This window comes from Alexandromys fortis, unplaced genomic scaffold, assembly GCF_014885135.2.
Source record: "Alexandromys fortis isolate MF-2015 unplaced genomic scaffold, M_Fortis_MF-2015_v1.1 scaffold_150, whole genome shotgun sequence".
NCBI classification, from domain to species: Eukaryota; Metazoa; Chordata; class Mammalia; order Rodentia; family Cricetidae; genus Alexandromys; species Alexandromys fortis.
Window position 1 is genome coordinate 793,280 of NW_026068027.1, and position 15,941 is coordinate 809,220.

The following is a 15,941-nucleotide window of genomic DNA, read 5'->3' on the forward strand; positions in this document are numbered from 1 at the left end:
TCAGAGATCTTTTTCCTTTTTTTTTTAAAGACTTTTAGTGTATTTACAAGAGACCACAGCTCCAGCTGGAGACCCTGTTGTTCTGTGCTCGCCCCTACCTTAGGCAGTTGAGCCTTGTTGGTCCAGGCAGGGAGCAAAGGGAAGCCGAGTTTCCATTAGTGTGATATTGATACAAATATTGCTTACCTACTGTGAAAAAGGCGCAGGAACCAAATGGGGAGGCTCTGAGAAGCCTTGCTTGGGCCCTGTGCATCTCAAGTGGGCATGAGATACGTTGTCCCTTTTCTCTACAATCACTTGTTCTGGCTTTTGGGATGCTCAGTCTGCTGGGAGCAGACAGATGGCACATACTGCTGCTCCGAACAAGTGGTTGGCTCTGGGACAATCTTCGGTAGCTGAGAAAAGCTATGTACATCAAGTAGGTAGCACCGAGGAAGCGGTTGCCAGCTCGAGCCTGCCCCTTCAAGGCCCCTCCCTCCTTTTCATCCAAGGGGGAGGCCCACAGGGCAGCAGCGCCTCTTGCCGGTACTGTCCTTTAAGTTCCTCCCTTGAGGCGGGACTGTGGCCTCCTCGTGGGAGGCGGGGTGCGGACGACTAGGAGGCGGGGCTTCCCAGCGCCTCGCGGATTTTCTCCGCGCTGCCTCTGAGGTTCATGTCGCAAAGCACGCTGTACAGGACGTCCAGCGTGGCCTTGTGGCGTGGCGTGCGCTGCCGCCAGGCTTCCAGCATGCTGTACTGAGCCTCGCGCAGGCAGCGCCCGTTCTGGATTTCCAGCCGCTGGATCTCGTGCTCGCCCAGCCCCAGGAGCCGCATGAACTCCTTCCAGCGAAACGGAGACACGCAGTCCACCACCGTGTACAACGTCGCTGGGTCTGCAACTGGAGACAAAGGTCGTGCGCCTGCAGCGGCAGCCCTGCCATCTTGGCCTCCGCCCTGCCCGACTCCTTCCAGGAGTAATGTCCCCGCCTCCGGGAACCCAAACTCACGGTCGGGTCGCTGCGGGTGGGGATAGTCTTCCCATTTCTGAATAGGCGTGGGGACTGGCACGGAGGTGAGGGATTCGTAGAGGTCGGCACGCTGAGTTGGGACCACCTCCCTTACAGGTGGCACGACCTTGAAGTTGGGCCAGTTACTGGGGTATAAGATGGGGCTGGAGGTGTTGGGGGTACTGGGGACAGGACTGAAGCCTGGGGGAGAGCTGAAGTGCGGAGCGGGGTTTAAGGCGGGGCCAGGGGTTGGAGTTAGGGGCTTATTTCTTTCAGCCTCCGCCTGAAAGAGAGAAGGCATTGCATTAGTGGGGAAAGAAAAAAGAGCCCTCTCGGGCTCTTTATCCTTTATGGGGGTGGGGGATGGAAGAACTAAGGGAGCCCACCACCCCCAGTGAAGTAATTCAGGTATCAGGGAGTTGAGAAGGAAGAGTCAGGAAGTTTTCCTCTCACCTCTTTGACAGGTGCTGAATTCCCACAAACTGAGAAAAAAAAAAAACAAAGCATCATGAATTTCACTTCCCTTTCAAACTCCCCCCAACCCTGGCCTTGGGGACTTGTGGTGTCATGCCTCAGGGTCTATGTGGCCCCAGGGACAAGAGAATTACTGATACAGTATGGCTTCCCTCCCACCAACCAGGACTGTTAGCCCTGAGCAAAGGGCCTCACCTCCCTCCACCTTGTCCACCCGACCCCCTCCCCAGCTCCACTTTCCCCACAGGCCGCACTCACTGTGGGAGTAGACCTGGGGCTTCCACCCGGGATATCTGCACATTAAACTGAAGAAGATGAAGAATAAGAGACAAAGGCCAAAGAGGATGACCAGGGGCAACAGCACTGCGGTACCTGCAGACAAAGTAGAGAATGCTCAGTGTTCTGCACAGCAGAGACTGGGGAAGGGAGAGGGAGGCAAGGGAGTCAGCCAATCAGCCCGTGAGCATGGACACCAGGCCACTGAGCCTCACCTGGTTCCCGAGGGATTGCGACGGGTTCAGGTTGGCACATTTTCATACACTCCATGTTGTTCTTGCAGCTGAAGAAAGAGAATACTGGTGACTAGAAAGGCGGCGGAGTTCTTTGCTCTGCGATTGTTTTTTTGCTATCTCTTAAGACAGTGGAACTTAGCCTGCCTTGAGAACTGAGGCAGAAGGATGAAACAGTTGCTCATACAGCCACTTCGTTTTACAAGTTGAAGGGGTCTTGGAAAGACTGCAGTGACAGCAAGCAGTGGTAGTGTATGCATGCAGTCTCAGCACTTGGGAGGTAGTGGCCAGAGGTCACCCTTGGCTACACAGCAAGGTCAAGGTCAGCCTGGGCAACAGGAGACCAATTTAAGAGAGAGAATCGAGAGAGGAAAGGAGGGGAAGAGGGGGAGAAAGGGTAAGTAGGCTGTGTTGATAAGTTTAAAGTCGTCCTAGTAGGGGCTGGAGAGATGGCTCAGAGGTTAAGAGCATTGCCTGCTCTTCCAAAGATTCTGAGTTCAATTCCCAGCAACCATATGGTGGCTCACAACCATCTGTAAAGAGGTCTGGTGCCCTCTTCTGGCCTGCACGCATACATGGAAGGAATGCTGTATACATAATAAATAAATATTTAAAAAAAATAAAGTCGTCATAGTCCCACATGGCAGCTCACAACCATCTGTAACTCCAGTTCCAGTGGCTCTGATGCCCTCTTCTGGCCTCTGATGGTACCAGGCATACACATGGTACACATATATACATGCTGGCAGAACACTCACACACATAAAATGAAAATAAATATTTTAAAAGTACTTTTTAAATGCCAGGCATGGTGGCACATTCCAGCACTCAGGAGACTGAGGCAGGCAGATCTCTAATAGTTCAAGGTCGGCCTGGCCTACACAGTGAGTCCCAGGACAGCCAAGGCTACACAGTGAAACTCTGAATCAACAAAACAAAACCTTTGTAAATAATAAAATAAAATGGTTACAGGGCTGAGGTTACTGTGGCTCTGTGGCAGAGCACTTGAATATCATGCAGGAGCCTGGATCCTGCACTCAATCAATATTTTAAAAATAAATTTAAAAGGCAGATATGGGGGCTGGAGAGATGGCTCAGAGGTTAAGAGCATTGACTGCTCTTCCAGAGGTCCTGAGTTCAATTCCCAGCAACCACATGGTGGCTCACAGCCATCTATAATGAAATCTGGTGCCCTCTTCTGGCATGCAAGCATACATAGAAAGAATGTTGTATACATAGTAAATAAATAAATCTTTAAAAAAAAAAAAGGCAGTTATGGCTAGAATAAAACTGCTTCCAGTCACTGACTGGTACCATGACACAAACAAGCCATTTCACTTCTATGGCCCAGTGTCTCTTGGAGATCATGTCATCTCTGCCCCTTGGGATTAAGGGTCAAGTTCTTATCCCTGACATAGTGTGTGCTTGGTAGACGGCATGTGTCAGTGAACTGAGTTTAGCATTATGTTTACTGGTGGAATTGTAGCACGGAGAGGCCAGAGGTTTGGATCTGGAATATCTTGCCAGGGTCCACATGCTGAAAGCTTGATTCCCCAGCATTTTGGGACATGGGGCCTAGTAAAACTTAGGTCACCGGGGGTTTGACCTTTGACCCCACTCCACACCCTCTGTGCCTCTCAGCTGCTACAAGTTGAGCACCTTTGCCCCACAATGCTGTGCCTCACGGGCTCAAAGGCAGCAATGCCAACCACTGACCACCGACCACTGACCACCGTGAGCTGAATGAAGCTATGAAACCTTTCTTTGCTTTAACCAGATTAAGCCACAGAAAGGTGACTCACACGAGAAGCTGAAGGGCTTATCTCTGATGACACCAGCCACTTACAGCATTTGCCTTAGGAGATGACAGGCCACCAGGCGTGAGTGGTTTTAGAATGTCTATCACTGGGGCAGCCCAAGAGTCCTCCGTTGAGGCTGTCCCAGGGCAGAGCGGGGTGAGAAAACTACACCGGGGAGTGGGGCAGAGGCAAGTGAGAATGGGCTTTTGTCTGCCTCGCACGTTCAGGGTGAAAAACACATGGCATTGGGCACTCAGGCTCTTCTGAAATGAAACTGAGTGGAGGAAAATAGAAAGAAAATAGCTTTGGTTCAGACTGTTTCGTGGGTTGTTGGTCAAGTTTTCTGTTTGGGGCTTTTATGACCCTGGGGTCCAATCCCAGAGCCTCGAAAAATGCTAGGCTAGTGCTCTATCATCGAACCCCACTTCCACCCCCACCCCTCCTTACTCTAAAGGTTAAGAAGCATAGGCGTGGAGACGTAATAACATGCCCACATTTGCCCAGCCAGGAAATGGGTAGGTTAGAATTTAACCCCAGGTCAGTTCAACTAGGAAAGTCTCAGAGTTACTTCTCTGGAAGCAAATGTGTCAGAGCAGCCCAAATGGAGTCACAGGAATGAGGAAGTCTGCCAAGGAGGCCGGAAGGAATCACCACAGGGGAGTGGCGCGTGCATCAACCCGAGGTATCAGCAATAGTAAGACGCCTGGGCTGGCGCTAGTGGCGCAGGCCTTTAATCTCAGCCCTTGAGGGGCAGAGGCACAAGGATCTCTGTGAGTGTGAGACCAGCCTGGGCTACAGGGTGAGTTCCAGGACAGGCTCTAAAGGTACACAGAGAAACCCTGTCTCAAAAGAGCATGGCGCTCACATCTAACTGCCCAGCACTGGAGAGGCTTGCGTGCTATGGAACGTGTGGAGGTCAGAGGATGGCTCTGTGGAATTCTCTCCTTTCACCTTTACTTGGGTTCCAGAGATTGAACTCAGGTTGTCAGACTTTTGCTGCAAACGCTTGGCTGCTAAGCTATGCTGTCTACCCCCTAACGTCCCGGAGAAAGAGAAAGGACTATTGATGTCTTGATGGAGTGCCTTCCTCTCATCCGGTTGTAGGGCACCTCCTCTAATCCAGACACAGCTGCCCTTCCACCCCAGCTCCCCAAACAGTTGGCAAATACTCACCGACTGCAAGGGACACACTCATTGTTTTCATCCAGGTAGAATCCTATGTGGCAGTGACACACAGTGTCCTGTTTCTCCTTACCTGAGAGAAGACAAAAAGACTAAGAAAGTGGACCAGGGGGAGGGAGAAGATCAAGATGCAGGCACCATGCAGGAGGTCAGAGCCACAGACCACAGAATGGGGTGGAGAGAAAATGCTACCTCATGGGGAGCGAGGACAGAAATGGAAATCTTCTGCTTGAGAGGCAGGCTACTCCTGAGGAGGGGAGAGGGCCTGGACTTGGGGGAGTGGTGCTTACAGGGGATTTTCACCGTGCCATTGAAGCAGCGGCTGCAGTTCTGGCACTGGAAGTGTTTGGGACCATTTATTTGGCTCTGGAACTGGTTTTTCCTACAGCCACATTCGGTGTCCTTGTCTGCTCTGCAAGGAGACAGCTCCACCTGGGACAATTCTGAAAAGGGACGACAATGGTACGTGAGTCTCGCCTCGCTTTCCCCACACAAATCCTGACACACACACACACACACACACACACACCCCTGTCCCCACCATGCGTGCGTGTGTCTCTGTCACATAAACACTCCTGTGCCCACAGACCCAGGCTGGCATGTGCACGCATGTTCCCACTGCCCCCACAAGCAGATGCAAATCCTCACCCCTGACAAACATCAACGTCCACATGCACACACACGTGTTCACGAGCCTTCTCACACCAGACCCCCCTCTTGAGCCCTTCCCGACTCCCGCCCCCGAGGCTTGCCTTTCCGACATATCTTGCAGCTGAGGCACTGTTTGAGGTAATTCTGGGATTCGGTAAAGGTGCCCTTTTCACACTCCTTGCAGACTGTTTCCTGCCCTGGGCCTGGACAGTCATTCACCAAGTGGGTCCCTGTGAGAGGGGCATGGATTCGGCTGCCGTGGAGAACCGAAGAACAAAACCCAAGCCCAGGGAAGGCAGCAGAGGAAGGGAACTCCCAGCCGCCAAGGTTGTGGAGTACCCCAAACAAGAAAAGGAAGGCTCCCCAGTCTCTCCTACCTTTGTGGCACTTGGTACAACAGATGGAATTATTCCGAGAGTGGGGGTACTTTCCCTGGGGACACAAACTATCCCTCTTCTCCCTCTCCCCAAGGGAAGGAACCCATCCAGTGACCCCTGAGGGGTATATCCCCACCAGAGCCAGGAGCACCTGGGGGAAAATCAGAAGGAGGAAACACAGTTAGGGTGGGGCCATAGAGGCAGCACACTGATGACCCCCCCCCATAAATCCTGTCCGTCCTGAGGAACATTCTTCCTTAAACCGCGTCCACTGCGCAGTTGAGTATTTGCTTGGTCTCTGAGTGCTCTGTCTGCTAGCATTTGTCTCCGTAACCCTGGGCAATTAGGTCTCACCCCCTCCCCACCACACTGCATTCTACTCTGGCCAGTTCCCTTAGGGAGCTCGCAATGCTGATTACAAGAAAGCTGGCCAAGGAATGTCTAGATGTTGGTATTGTTTGCTAGAGGTGGAGCTCCGGGTCTCACACAGAACCTCAGAGCTAACCCCTGGCCTACCAGGGAGTGTCTTTACCCAGAACTAGCAGGCTGTTTCAGTTGTAGCTTGTCTGTCGTCCAACAGACAGTCCTAAAGTTCATTTGGCACTTCTATATCTGGGCGCGGGTTTCAGAGTGTGCCCGTTTGTGGACACTTCAGAAGGGAGCCTCCTGGATTTCATTACACTAATAAAAAGTACTATGGGGGAAAATCAAGTTGTAGGGAGGGCTGCCATGGAGACGGTTCGGGGCTAGTGCCTGCTGTGCAAACATGAGGAGTTGAGATCAACCCCCATCACCCACATAGAGCCGGGTACAGTAGCATGGGCTTGTAATCCCAGGGACACGGGGAGGATACAAGCGCATCCCGGAAGCTCTCTGGCCAGCCTTGCCTCGCTGAATCAGCAACCGGTTGGTCCCAGTGAGAGATCCTGTCTCAGAACACAAGGTGAATGCTCTCTGAGGAAAACCCCTTGAGGTTGAACTCTGACCTCCATGCACACAGACACACAGGGATATGAACCCACACCTGTGTGCATATGTATGCAAAATCAGATGGGGACACAGGCGGATGATGTTCTTGCAAGCAGCATTCCTGGGTGTGGGAAGAGCTCTGTGCATAATCTTTTGCTTGCATGAGTGGGTGTGTTTGTGGGAGATGGAGGGTGGGGTACATGAGTGGGGGTATTTATGGGGGGTGGGGGCTGGATGGGGTGGGGTAGCTGGGAATGAAACCAAGAACCTCACACATGCCCTGAGCCACATGCTCGGGGGTTAAGAGTTCTATATCTTTGTTTCAAGTCTTGCTCAGCAGCCTGTCCACGGTCCATGCCTTCCGCAGCTAAATTTACACTGCTGCTGAAGTTAGCGAGAACAAATGGAGAGGGAAGGCAGGCGAGAAGGTCTGGGCATAAGCAAAGACAAGCGGGTCCTGTACTAGGGTCAGCCGGGACTGGTCATCTGGCTCAAGAAGACCAGCAAATCAAGAGCTGAGGAGTCCCAAATCAGGAGTCCCAAAGCCCATGGCCAAGCAGAGCATTCTAGAAGGCTGGTTTAATAACCTTGGCAAAGCTCATAGCAACTACATGGTTTTCCTGTATGTAAGTAACTTCGGTGTGGAGAAAGCCAAGCCATAAGTCATCTTAGCTTCAAGTCAGAGCTTGCTCTTTGATCTCTCCCAGCTTTGGGTTTCCCTCAACCTTCATCCTTTCATTCCTACCCCGCCCCCTGCTATGAGCCGCTTCTGCAGCAAAGGTAGAGGACGTCATCAAGGCGTGTTACAGATGCAGGAGCAACGGACCAATCAGATCGCATTCAGGAGAGAAGAGCTAGCCACCGTGGCTGTCTAGACGCACAAGCTGCCTTCAAGGCCCTGCAGCCTCCGCAACTCTTTTGGGAGGAGGTGCAACCTGCCAGCTGCTGTTACTAGAAGTGTTACCGCAGCGGCAGCGGCAGCAGCAACAGCTGCACGGGTCAGGAAGCCTGGGCCTCAGCCAGAGATGGACCCGAGAAGCCACACACAGAAGCACATTGAACATCTGCAATCTCTCAGGCAGGGGTGCACCCCCTCCCACCGCCATCCCCCAACACGGTGTGCAGAGGCTTCCAGAGTGACAACAGGAAGGGTTAGTTATGATAAGAACTTCCCAATCATGAAAAGTGTGGTTCCTTTCCCCGAAGAAGCAATGTTTGTAGCACCTAAGGTCAATGGTACTTCCAAGCCCATCAGAGAACTTGACACAAAGCCAACCTGCCAAGGCAGGAGCAGGAAGAGGTAAAGGTGGGCTCCAGGCCAAGAACAGCCTTGGAGGGAGCTTCTCCACCACGAGGATGGGTGAGCCTCCAGAGAAGGAGCCCGGTGTCTCTCGTCACGTGTCCCTCCCTCTCCAGAACTCTTGGGGTTAAGACAAATCCGGGAAAGGGAAATCTTTTCCCAGCAGCTCCGCCCCAGTGACTCAGGCCAGGGAGGGAGGGGATCTAGGACAGTGTGGACAGGGAACTGCAGCTTCCCCAGCTCTACAAGGCTTGTGAGTCAGCAGAAAGAAAAGGCCAGCCAGCAAGTAGAACCTCATCTCCTCCCTTCAGGGCAAGCAGTCTCTCTTTCCCACCCACCCCACCCCCGTTCCCCCATCCCCACTCAGGGCCCTTTATCCTTTGCCCCTTAAAAAGAGCCAGGCAATGTACCCCTGTCCCACTGGGCCCACAGATTTCGGGGAAATGCCTCCCTCTTCCATTTCATCCCAAAGGGAAGTCTTCCTGACCCCTGGCTTCCCCCATCAGGTCAGTAGACTCCTCCCAGAGGACGCCCCCCCGCCCCGCCCCCAACATCCTTCCTTTAGATTGTGACCTGCCCTGATTCCTCATCAAAGTTAAACAAGTCTTCAGTAGATAAACCCTGCCCCAGGATCCCTGCTCTGGGCTCCCTGGGCTTTTCTGCTAGCCCCCCCCCAATGCTCCCCAGTGCCATCAAGAAACAAAAACAGGCGGCCCTCCCTCCCATACCACATTCCCACAGCCGGCCTGCTTCTGGTCAGTTGCATTGGGTTTGGGGGCTCCCAAGACAATCCTTAAGAAACAGGGCCAGCTGTAAGGCTTCATAGCCTAGTAGCTACAGCGGAAAAGCCTGCAGCCCTCTTAAAGCTAGAAGAGATGGAGAGAGTTGGGCCTTAATCCCAGCACTCAGAGGCTACATGAGTCTACAGAGCTACAGCACTTCAGGACAGCCAGTGCTACACAGAGAAATTCTGTCTCGAAGAACAAAACCAAACGAACAAGAGAGACGGAAGGGGCACGGAACCAGTACCATATCCCACCTGCTCCAAGGGTTCCAGGGCCCTCAGGGTCTCTGAATGGGTGCCACGTGTGTGAGCACCCACTAGCCCTCCTTCCTACCAGTTGCATTGTGAGTGGGTGCGTTCGGTTCCCACGGAATCAGGGAGCCAAGGCCAAAGTCCTGACCCAAGCCCAAATGCCTTTGCCTGGAGCAAAGAGGGGGCACAGGAAGCTCTGGGGGTGCCTGTAGAGAGAGGATTGAGAGAGTGGTACAGAGGCTCTCTAACTACCCCTGAGCTTCCGCCTGGGAGGCCCGAAGGTGTGACTTCCTGTGCTGGGGTTGTCGAATAGGGCACAGAAGCCAAGATGGACCCTGTGGTCAAACCTTGACCCAACCACCTTTTGGGGACCCACTCGCTTGTGGTCCGTCCCCCGCATTAATGTGTTCATTACGTTAAAATGTGTTTGTTCCATTTAATGTCAAGACCTGCGGGGTGAAGAACTCACCGGCAAGGCCTCCCCTGAGAACTCTGTCACGATTCTACCTCCCACCCACCCGCAAAGCCCCCCACTGATGACTCATGCTCCCCACCCAAGCTCTTTGGATACGCAGTCACCTGTTCACGTTGAATAACATGACCTACTCATACCTACTCCGGACTCTTATCAGAAGCTAGTTATTTCAAATGCGTAGATATGATCTCACCATACAGACCACAAACCCTGTGAGCTAAGAGATCAGAGAATCTTGGTCACATCACCCAGATCCGGGCCTGCAAACTGGAGGGACAGATTGAGGTGCCTTCCATCCCAGATGGAGTCAGTGATACCTTCAAGGATGTTGGGGAGGCGCACCCTCCTGCCACAGAGACAGGCGCGAGCATCTCCGAGAGTCCGAGAGGCGTCTCCGAGAGCCACTTCGGAGACGGTGCACCCACGTCCACACACATGCACTCCTGCACATGTCCCATTGGCATTTCTGCCATGTGTGCCTCTCTTTCCGAGTCCAGCCGACGAGCCGTGCAGCCGGAATCGGCCAGAAGGCAGACAGAGAACTGCTCCACTCAGTCCAAGCATGCTTCCACTTGGCCAGTAAACTGCCACAGCCCTCAGAGTCACCTGTCAGGCCCTTCTCCTATAATCTCTCCACCCCCTCCGTGTCCTCTGGGTGCCCCACACTTGGACTATTGATTATTGCAACTGCCTTCCTTTTTTCTACGCCACAGCGGGGTCTCAGGGTCTCGTTCTGTTGCCCAGGTCTCACATCAACCTTCTGCCTCAGTGATGTGTCTACCTCCAACCTCTGCTGGGACCGAAGCTACCTACATAGTTTCTTATCTGTATTCAGGCTCCAACTTGTACTACTGGGGTATGAATCCTCTGCACCTGCAGGGCCTGGCTTCAAACATGGTTTCCATGTATAGATCCTTCCCTGGGCACATGTGGCAGAGATCGGAACGTAGTCTGGACAGAGTGGATCCTTGGAGAATCGCTAAGGGGGGGAGGGAGGGACGGAGGGACAGAGGGACAAAGGGACAAAGGGACGGAGGGACAAAGGGAGGGAGGGAGGGAGGGAGGGAGGGAGGGAGGGACTGAGGGACAGAGGGAGGGAGGAAAGCAGGCCTCCACCTGAGTCCTTATGCACACTTTATGTTTTACAACAGGGTGTCGTGTAGCCCAGGCTGGCCTCCCGTTCTCTATGCAGCCGAAACTGCCCTTGAACCTATCTCCCACCTCCATCTCCCATTCTAGGATGGCCCGTGCCATCATGACTGGCTCCGGCTGCTTCCTCACACACCCCAGAGTGCCCATTCTCACTGGCATATCCCTCAGCTTGGCCATTCCACCCCGAGCTGAGGTGTTCGGCTCCCGTAACTACCACCTTCAACATAAAATTGGAGATCTGGTCTCCATTCCCCCAACCCAGTCTCCCAGCTCCTCCACCCTCCCTTTTTTCCAGCTTCGGATGCCAGTTTCAAGTCCTCTTCTCCAATGCGGCATTCCCTCCCCGGTCCCATCTGACCAATCTCTTCTTCCCTAATTGATTCAGCCATTAGTCAAGTGTCAAGATCTCCGTTCCAGGATCCTCATGGGTGCTGGAAATGCCAAAATGGGTGGAAAATAGCTCACACTCCCAAGATCTCTCCGTAAGCCAAAGATCTATGCAGGCACCAGGCAGAGACAGCGCACGCCTTTAATCCCAGCACTCGGGAGGCAGAGGCAACCAGATCTCTGTGAGTTCGAGACCAGCCTGGTCTACAAGAGCTAGCTAGTTCCAAGACAGCTAAGGCTGTCACACAGAGAAACCCTGTCCTGAAAAACAAAACAAACAAAACAAAACAAAAACGATCTATGCAGGCAGGCTCAGCCCAGCAGACAGGCAAGGGCCCTTAAGCAAGCAAAGACACTTGGCCTGTGGCCCACCCCCTCCCCCAGTTCTGCCTCCAGGACACTACATCACAAGGCTTTGACATGTCTGTTGCTCTGGACTGTTCTAGAGTCATTTTGACTCCAATATTTAAACTCTTTGAGAGTAACAAAATCTTGTTGGCCTTGTCACATCCCGGCCATGTACATTGCTCCCTCCTGACCCCAACGGCTCCTCGTCACTCTTCCACCTCATAGGCGCTGCGCTAGGTACTGCCAAGGCAGTGCACAGCCCTAGGTAGACCTCACCTGCCTTCTGGGGTCCCTTGTCTTCAGGCTCCCCTTCTGCTCAGAGTGGCCCATCCCCACCTGGGCCACCACAGCTGGATCAGGAGGGCGCCTCTACCTATCCAGGCTGGTTTTGCTCTATCAAACACTGGCTGCCATTGGGCAGTGACGACGAACACTGGCAGTCATGAGAAAATAGACACCAAGCAGTCAATGATCCCCTTCTATCTGAGGCGTACTTGTCCCCGTCAGGCCAGCCAATTTGACCTCAGGGGCTTCACTCATCTCTAATCCTAGCACCGAAAGGTGGGCCTAACCCAGAGTAAGGGTTAATAAATTGGATAAATATTTAACAGGCATCCATCTAGACTATCTTAAAATAACACCCGTGAAGTAGTGATCACTAGAGCCGTTCTGGAAACAGAATGCCCACGTTCACGCAGGTCGGGCTGCTGTGCTGAGCCTCACCTCTAGGTGATCAGCCCTACAGAGAACAGAACTAAGGGGATGGGAAGCTGGATGATGGGGGCATGCCCAGAAGGGGCAGTCTTGACGAGGGGGGGTCATGAGCTGAGATTAGGAGACCAAAGAGGAGGAATGAAAAGACATGAGACCACACAGACTGGGGGAGTCCAGGATTCTGGAAACATTGGTTTAGACAGAACGAGAAGAAGAAAGGGAATGAACGGAAAGGAGCTACAAAAGGAGGCCCTGGGGACTGACAGGAAAGGAGGAATGAGGAGAGGAGAGGCATGGGGAAGAAGGCGGCACTCAGAGACACGGTCCACCAGACAGCCATGGAGCCCCTGCTGTGAGCATCGCCACAGAATGATGATAAGCATGCAGAGAGAAACCAAGGAAACACGAAAACAAGGCCGACGCCAGAGAAAAGGACATTTTTCCAGTGACGAAAACAAGCTGCTACCAACTTCCCCAATCTGAACCGTGGAATTGGAAACCGGTGAGACGCCTTTTAGGTCTGGGGGGTGGGGGCTGGAGGATACACTGCCAAAGTAAAGGAGGTGCTGTCTACCTAGGGAAGGTTAGGCCAATGGAGACCTCTTGTCTGGGAAGCCAACCTGGGAGCCAAAAGGCCAAGGCTGTCTCAGGGAAGAAGTCTGGGCCCGGCTGCCCAGCTTCGTCCAGTTTCCTGGTTCACTCCCAAGCACCAACTTGTGTCACCAACCGAACCCCTTCTTCGACTCAGTCTCCCAACATCCTGACCCATGCTATTCAACGTCTGCCAGAGAAACAGGGCTGCTCCGCCTAATTCCACTGGCTTGGCAGCTGGCCTCCCCACAGCCCAACACACCCCAAGTCCAGCAAGCCCCCTTGGCTGTCCCGCTGGGGGCTTAGGGGCTTGACTTGCCACAATTCTCTCTCTCTCTCAGACGTCTCCCTTGCACCTCTCAGGGAGCCCCAGGTGAGGCACAGCATGCCTACAGGCAAACCGAAGCAGAGAAGTCCCTGCCCCAACCCCTACCCCGAGTACATGCCCACTCCCGCCAGGCCTCGCCAGCAGGCCACCCTTCCCTCTTGTCTTCCATCTCACCAGTGACAGCAGCAGGCCAGGCACGGTGGGGAGACCCATGTCCGGCCGGCAGTGGCCTCTCACTCCCCCATTGGGGCTGGGGACTGTGCAGCAACTGGCAAGGCCGGTGAATGAAGTGCGCCGAGCAGACCAGGTGGCCCGGGCAATGGCAGCCGGGGCGTCAGGTTAGAGCAGCTGGAAGTCGAGGGTTGGTTAGAGATCAGGGCACGGTCCTCCAGGACCTCGAACCCAGTAGGCCCGGTCAGGAGCCAGAGTTCGGAAAACTCGGAGAAAATTAAAGCTGAGAGGAGCGAGGAGGTAGGAGGGGAAGGGAGAGTGGCGGGGGTGGTGTTGCAAGAGCGGGTACCGGAAGAGCCTGGGGAGAGGCGAGGGAGGAGGGAGGAGGGAACCAGGAGAGGAGAGGGCCAAGGTTCTTTTAACGCTTTGTAGCCTGGGTCCCACAGCCTGACACCCCAAACCCACTTAACACGAACTGGGAACACCTAGAGTTTCAGAGTCAAACTCACCGAATCCCAGTTCAGACACCTCTGCTTTTCAGGTGGGTGAGCTTAGACTACCCCCCCAATACACACACACACACACACACACACACACACACACCAAGGCTGTTCTCAAAGTGACAGAACAAAGATAGCCTTTCTCGTGGGATGGCAGGCAGGAGTTGAGGGAGGGAGGGCAGTGTCTGGTGAGTACACTTTGTCCCCTTCACCCCAGGGTTCCCTCTGATCCCACTTTCTCGGTCCTTCACCCATCCAGCCTAAATGGAAAGAAAACCAAATCTAGTTCTCTACTCTGCCTGGGGCCTGACCCACTCACCCACTCAGCCCCCTCCCACTGACTTTCATCTGTGCTCTTTCAGACAGGTTCCCTAGCTGCCCACCATGACTCTGCCACCAACAGTGTGTGTGTGTGTGTGTAAAGCCCCCCTCCTAAGTCTTGGTTGGCTCCCCAGTTATTAAATGAGAGTGAAAATGCCTGCCCTCACATAGGGTGCTGTGAAGAGTCAGTAGGCCATGTCTGTAAAGATGCTCCCCAATAGTCAGGCCATGGTGGGGCTCAGCTTTTATCCCAGCACTCGGGGGGGGGGGGGCAGAAGCAGGTAGATCTCTGTGAGTTCCAAGGCCGAAAAGAAAAAAAGATGCTTCCAGTTCTGAAGGGTTCCCAGGGCCCTTTTCCCAAACACGCTATTTTGTATTGATGGAAATCGGGTTTCATTTAGCCCAGGCTGGCCTCAAACTCCCTGTAATGCTGAGGCTGGCCTTGTGCTTCTGCTCCTCCCACCTCCTACACGGGGAGATTACAGGTGTGCACCGCCACACCCAGCTCTAGATAGTCTGATGCATCCATTGGGACTGACCCCAGAGATAGTGTATCACATCCTGGAGCTTTAGGGGTAAGGAAAAAGCCTTATGACACTGCACGCTGGGAGGCAGAGCACAGAGAACCCGGATTCCGGTTCCCATTACAAGGCCGCATTGTCCTCTCCGCTCCTTTCAGTGAAACCTCACCTTCTGCCTGCCAGCCCTTCCTAGGGGTGGGTACCTTCTGCCAGCCCCATGTGTGAGGTCTTCTCCCAGGTGACCCCTACACTGGGACACTACTCACCCCTGATCACTCAAGATCTCGTGACCGTCTTTATGTGTGACACTTCTGCCTTCAGCAGCTGAGACTCTCAGACCAGTGACGAGAATCCAGGAATGGGGGCCTAGGGCTAGGGGACTTGAAACCAGAGTTCCTGGCCCTTCTCCCTGTGAGCCACTGCTGACTTCCAGCCTCCAGCATGCCCACCCTGATGTTTCCTCTCCCTTTCTCTCCCCTCCCCTCCTCTCCTCTGCAATCCCCAAGACAACCCCCCCACCAGAGCAGCTGGAGGTGTCCCCACTGCTGGAGGCCTCATTTCCTTTCATCATTCAGTTTTCAATGTGAATAAGCCAGGAGAAATAAATGGGACGGGGTGCCTCAAGGTACAATTTAGTGGCAGAGTGCAAGGCCTTAAATCCGTCCCCAGCGTCCATGTGCACACACACACACACACACACACACACACATTAAAACAGACAAGAAACCCACAGACACCTATATGGTTAGATTCATATGGAGTATTAGCAAGTGTCTGCCATATGTTAAGTATCATACAATATCGATAATTTGTATTAATAATAACAGCATTAAGGTCCCATGTTTAACATTACAAGGAACTTTTAATTGTCTGTGCAAACTGCCAAAGCCATTATTACTCAGAGCCCGGCACAAAAGGGGAATTTCTTCCTTCATGGCTTAGGATGAATGCTGACTTTCCTGGGTCCGGGTGCAGCTTTGCGCCAATGCGGTACTAAAGTGCTCCCTACAGCTCGGTTCCAGAAGGGAAGAACGGGTGAACCCGAACCCGAGGGTGTGAAAAGTCAGCCAGTTTTCAGAGGAGGTAGCATGGTAAGAAGATGACCCCAAAGCCAGGCTGGTGTCACACGCCGACAGTCCAGCACTTGTTG

General features: G+C 53.4%; 1 protein-coding gene across 1 annotated transcript; it reads right to left on the reverse strand.

The window, feature by feature from the left end:
• Nucleotides 1–9: 9 nt before the first annotated feature.
• Tnfrsf1a (TNF receptor superfamily member 1A) lies at nucleotides 10–13,795 on the reverse strand. Its single transcript, XM_050164014.1, has 10 exons — nucleotides 13,453–13,795; nucleotides 5,979–6,129; nucleotides 5,703–5,831; nucleotides 5,241–5,393; nucleotides 4,942–5,023; nucleotides 1,952–2,019; nucleotides 1,719–1,832; nucleotides 1,440–1,468; nucleotides 987–1,269; nucleotides 10–878 (listed from the first exon to the last, which is right to left on the reverse strand). The coding sequence occupies exons 1-10, from the start codon at nucleotides 13,489–13,491 to the stop codon at nucleotides 595–597; spliced, it is 1,332 nt and encodes a 443-aa protein (XP_050019971.1). The 5' UTR covers nucleotides 13,492–13,795; the 3' UTR covers nucleotides 10–594.
• Nucleotides 13,796–15,941: the final 2,146 nt, after the last annotated feature.

Excerpts from the sequence above, each read along its gene's own strand:
- Tnfrsf1a (XM_050164014.1), bottom strand. The coding sequence starts at position 13,491 with ATGGGTCTCCCCACCGTGCCTGGCCTGCTGCTGTCACTG. Across the intron at positions 5,394-5,702 it reads CTGCAAGATATGTCGGAAAG|AATTGTCCCAGGTGGAGCTG; the intron begins GCAAGCCTCGGG and ends GTCCCTTTTCAG. Across the intron at positions 1,270-1,439 it reads ATTCAGCACCTGTCAAAGAG|GCGGAGGCTGAAAGAAATAA; the intron begins GTGAGAGGAAAA and ends TCTCTCTTTCAG.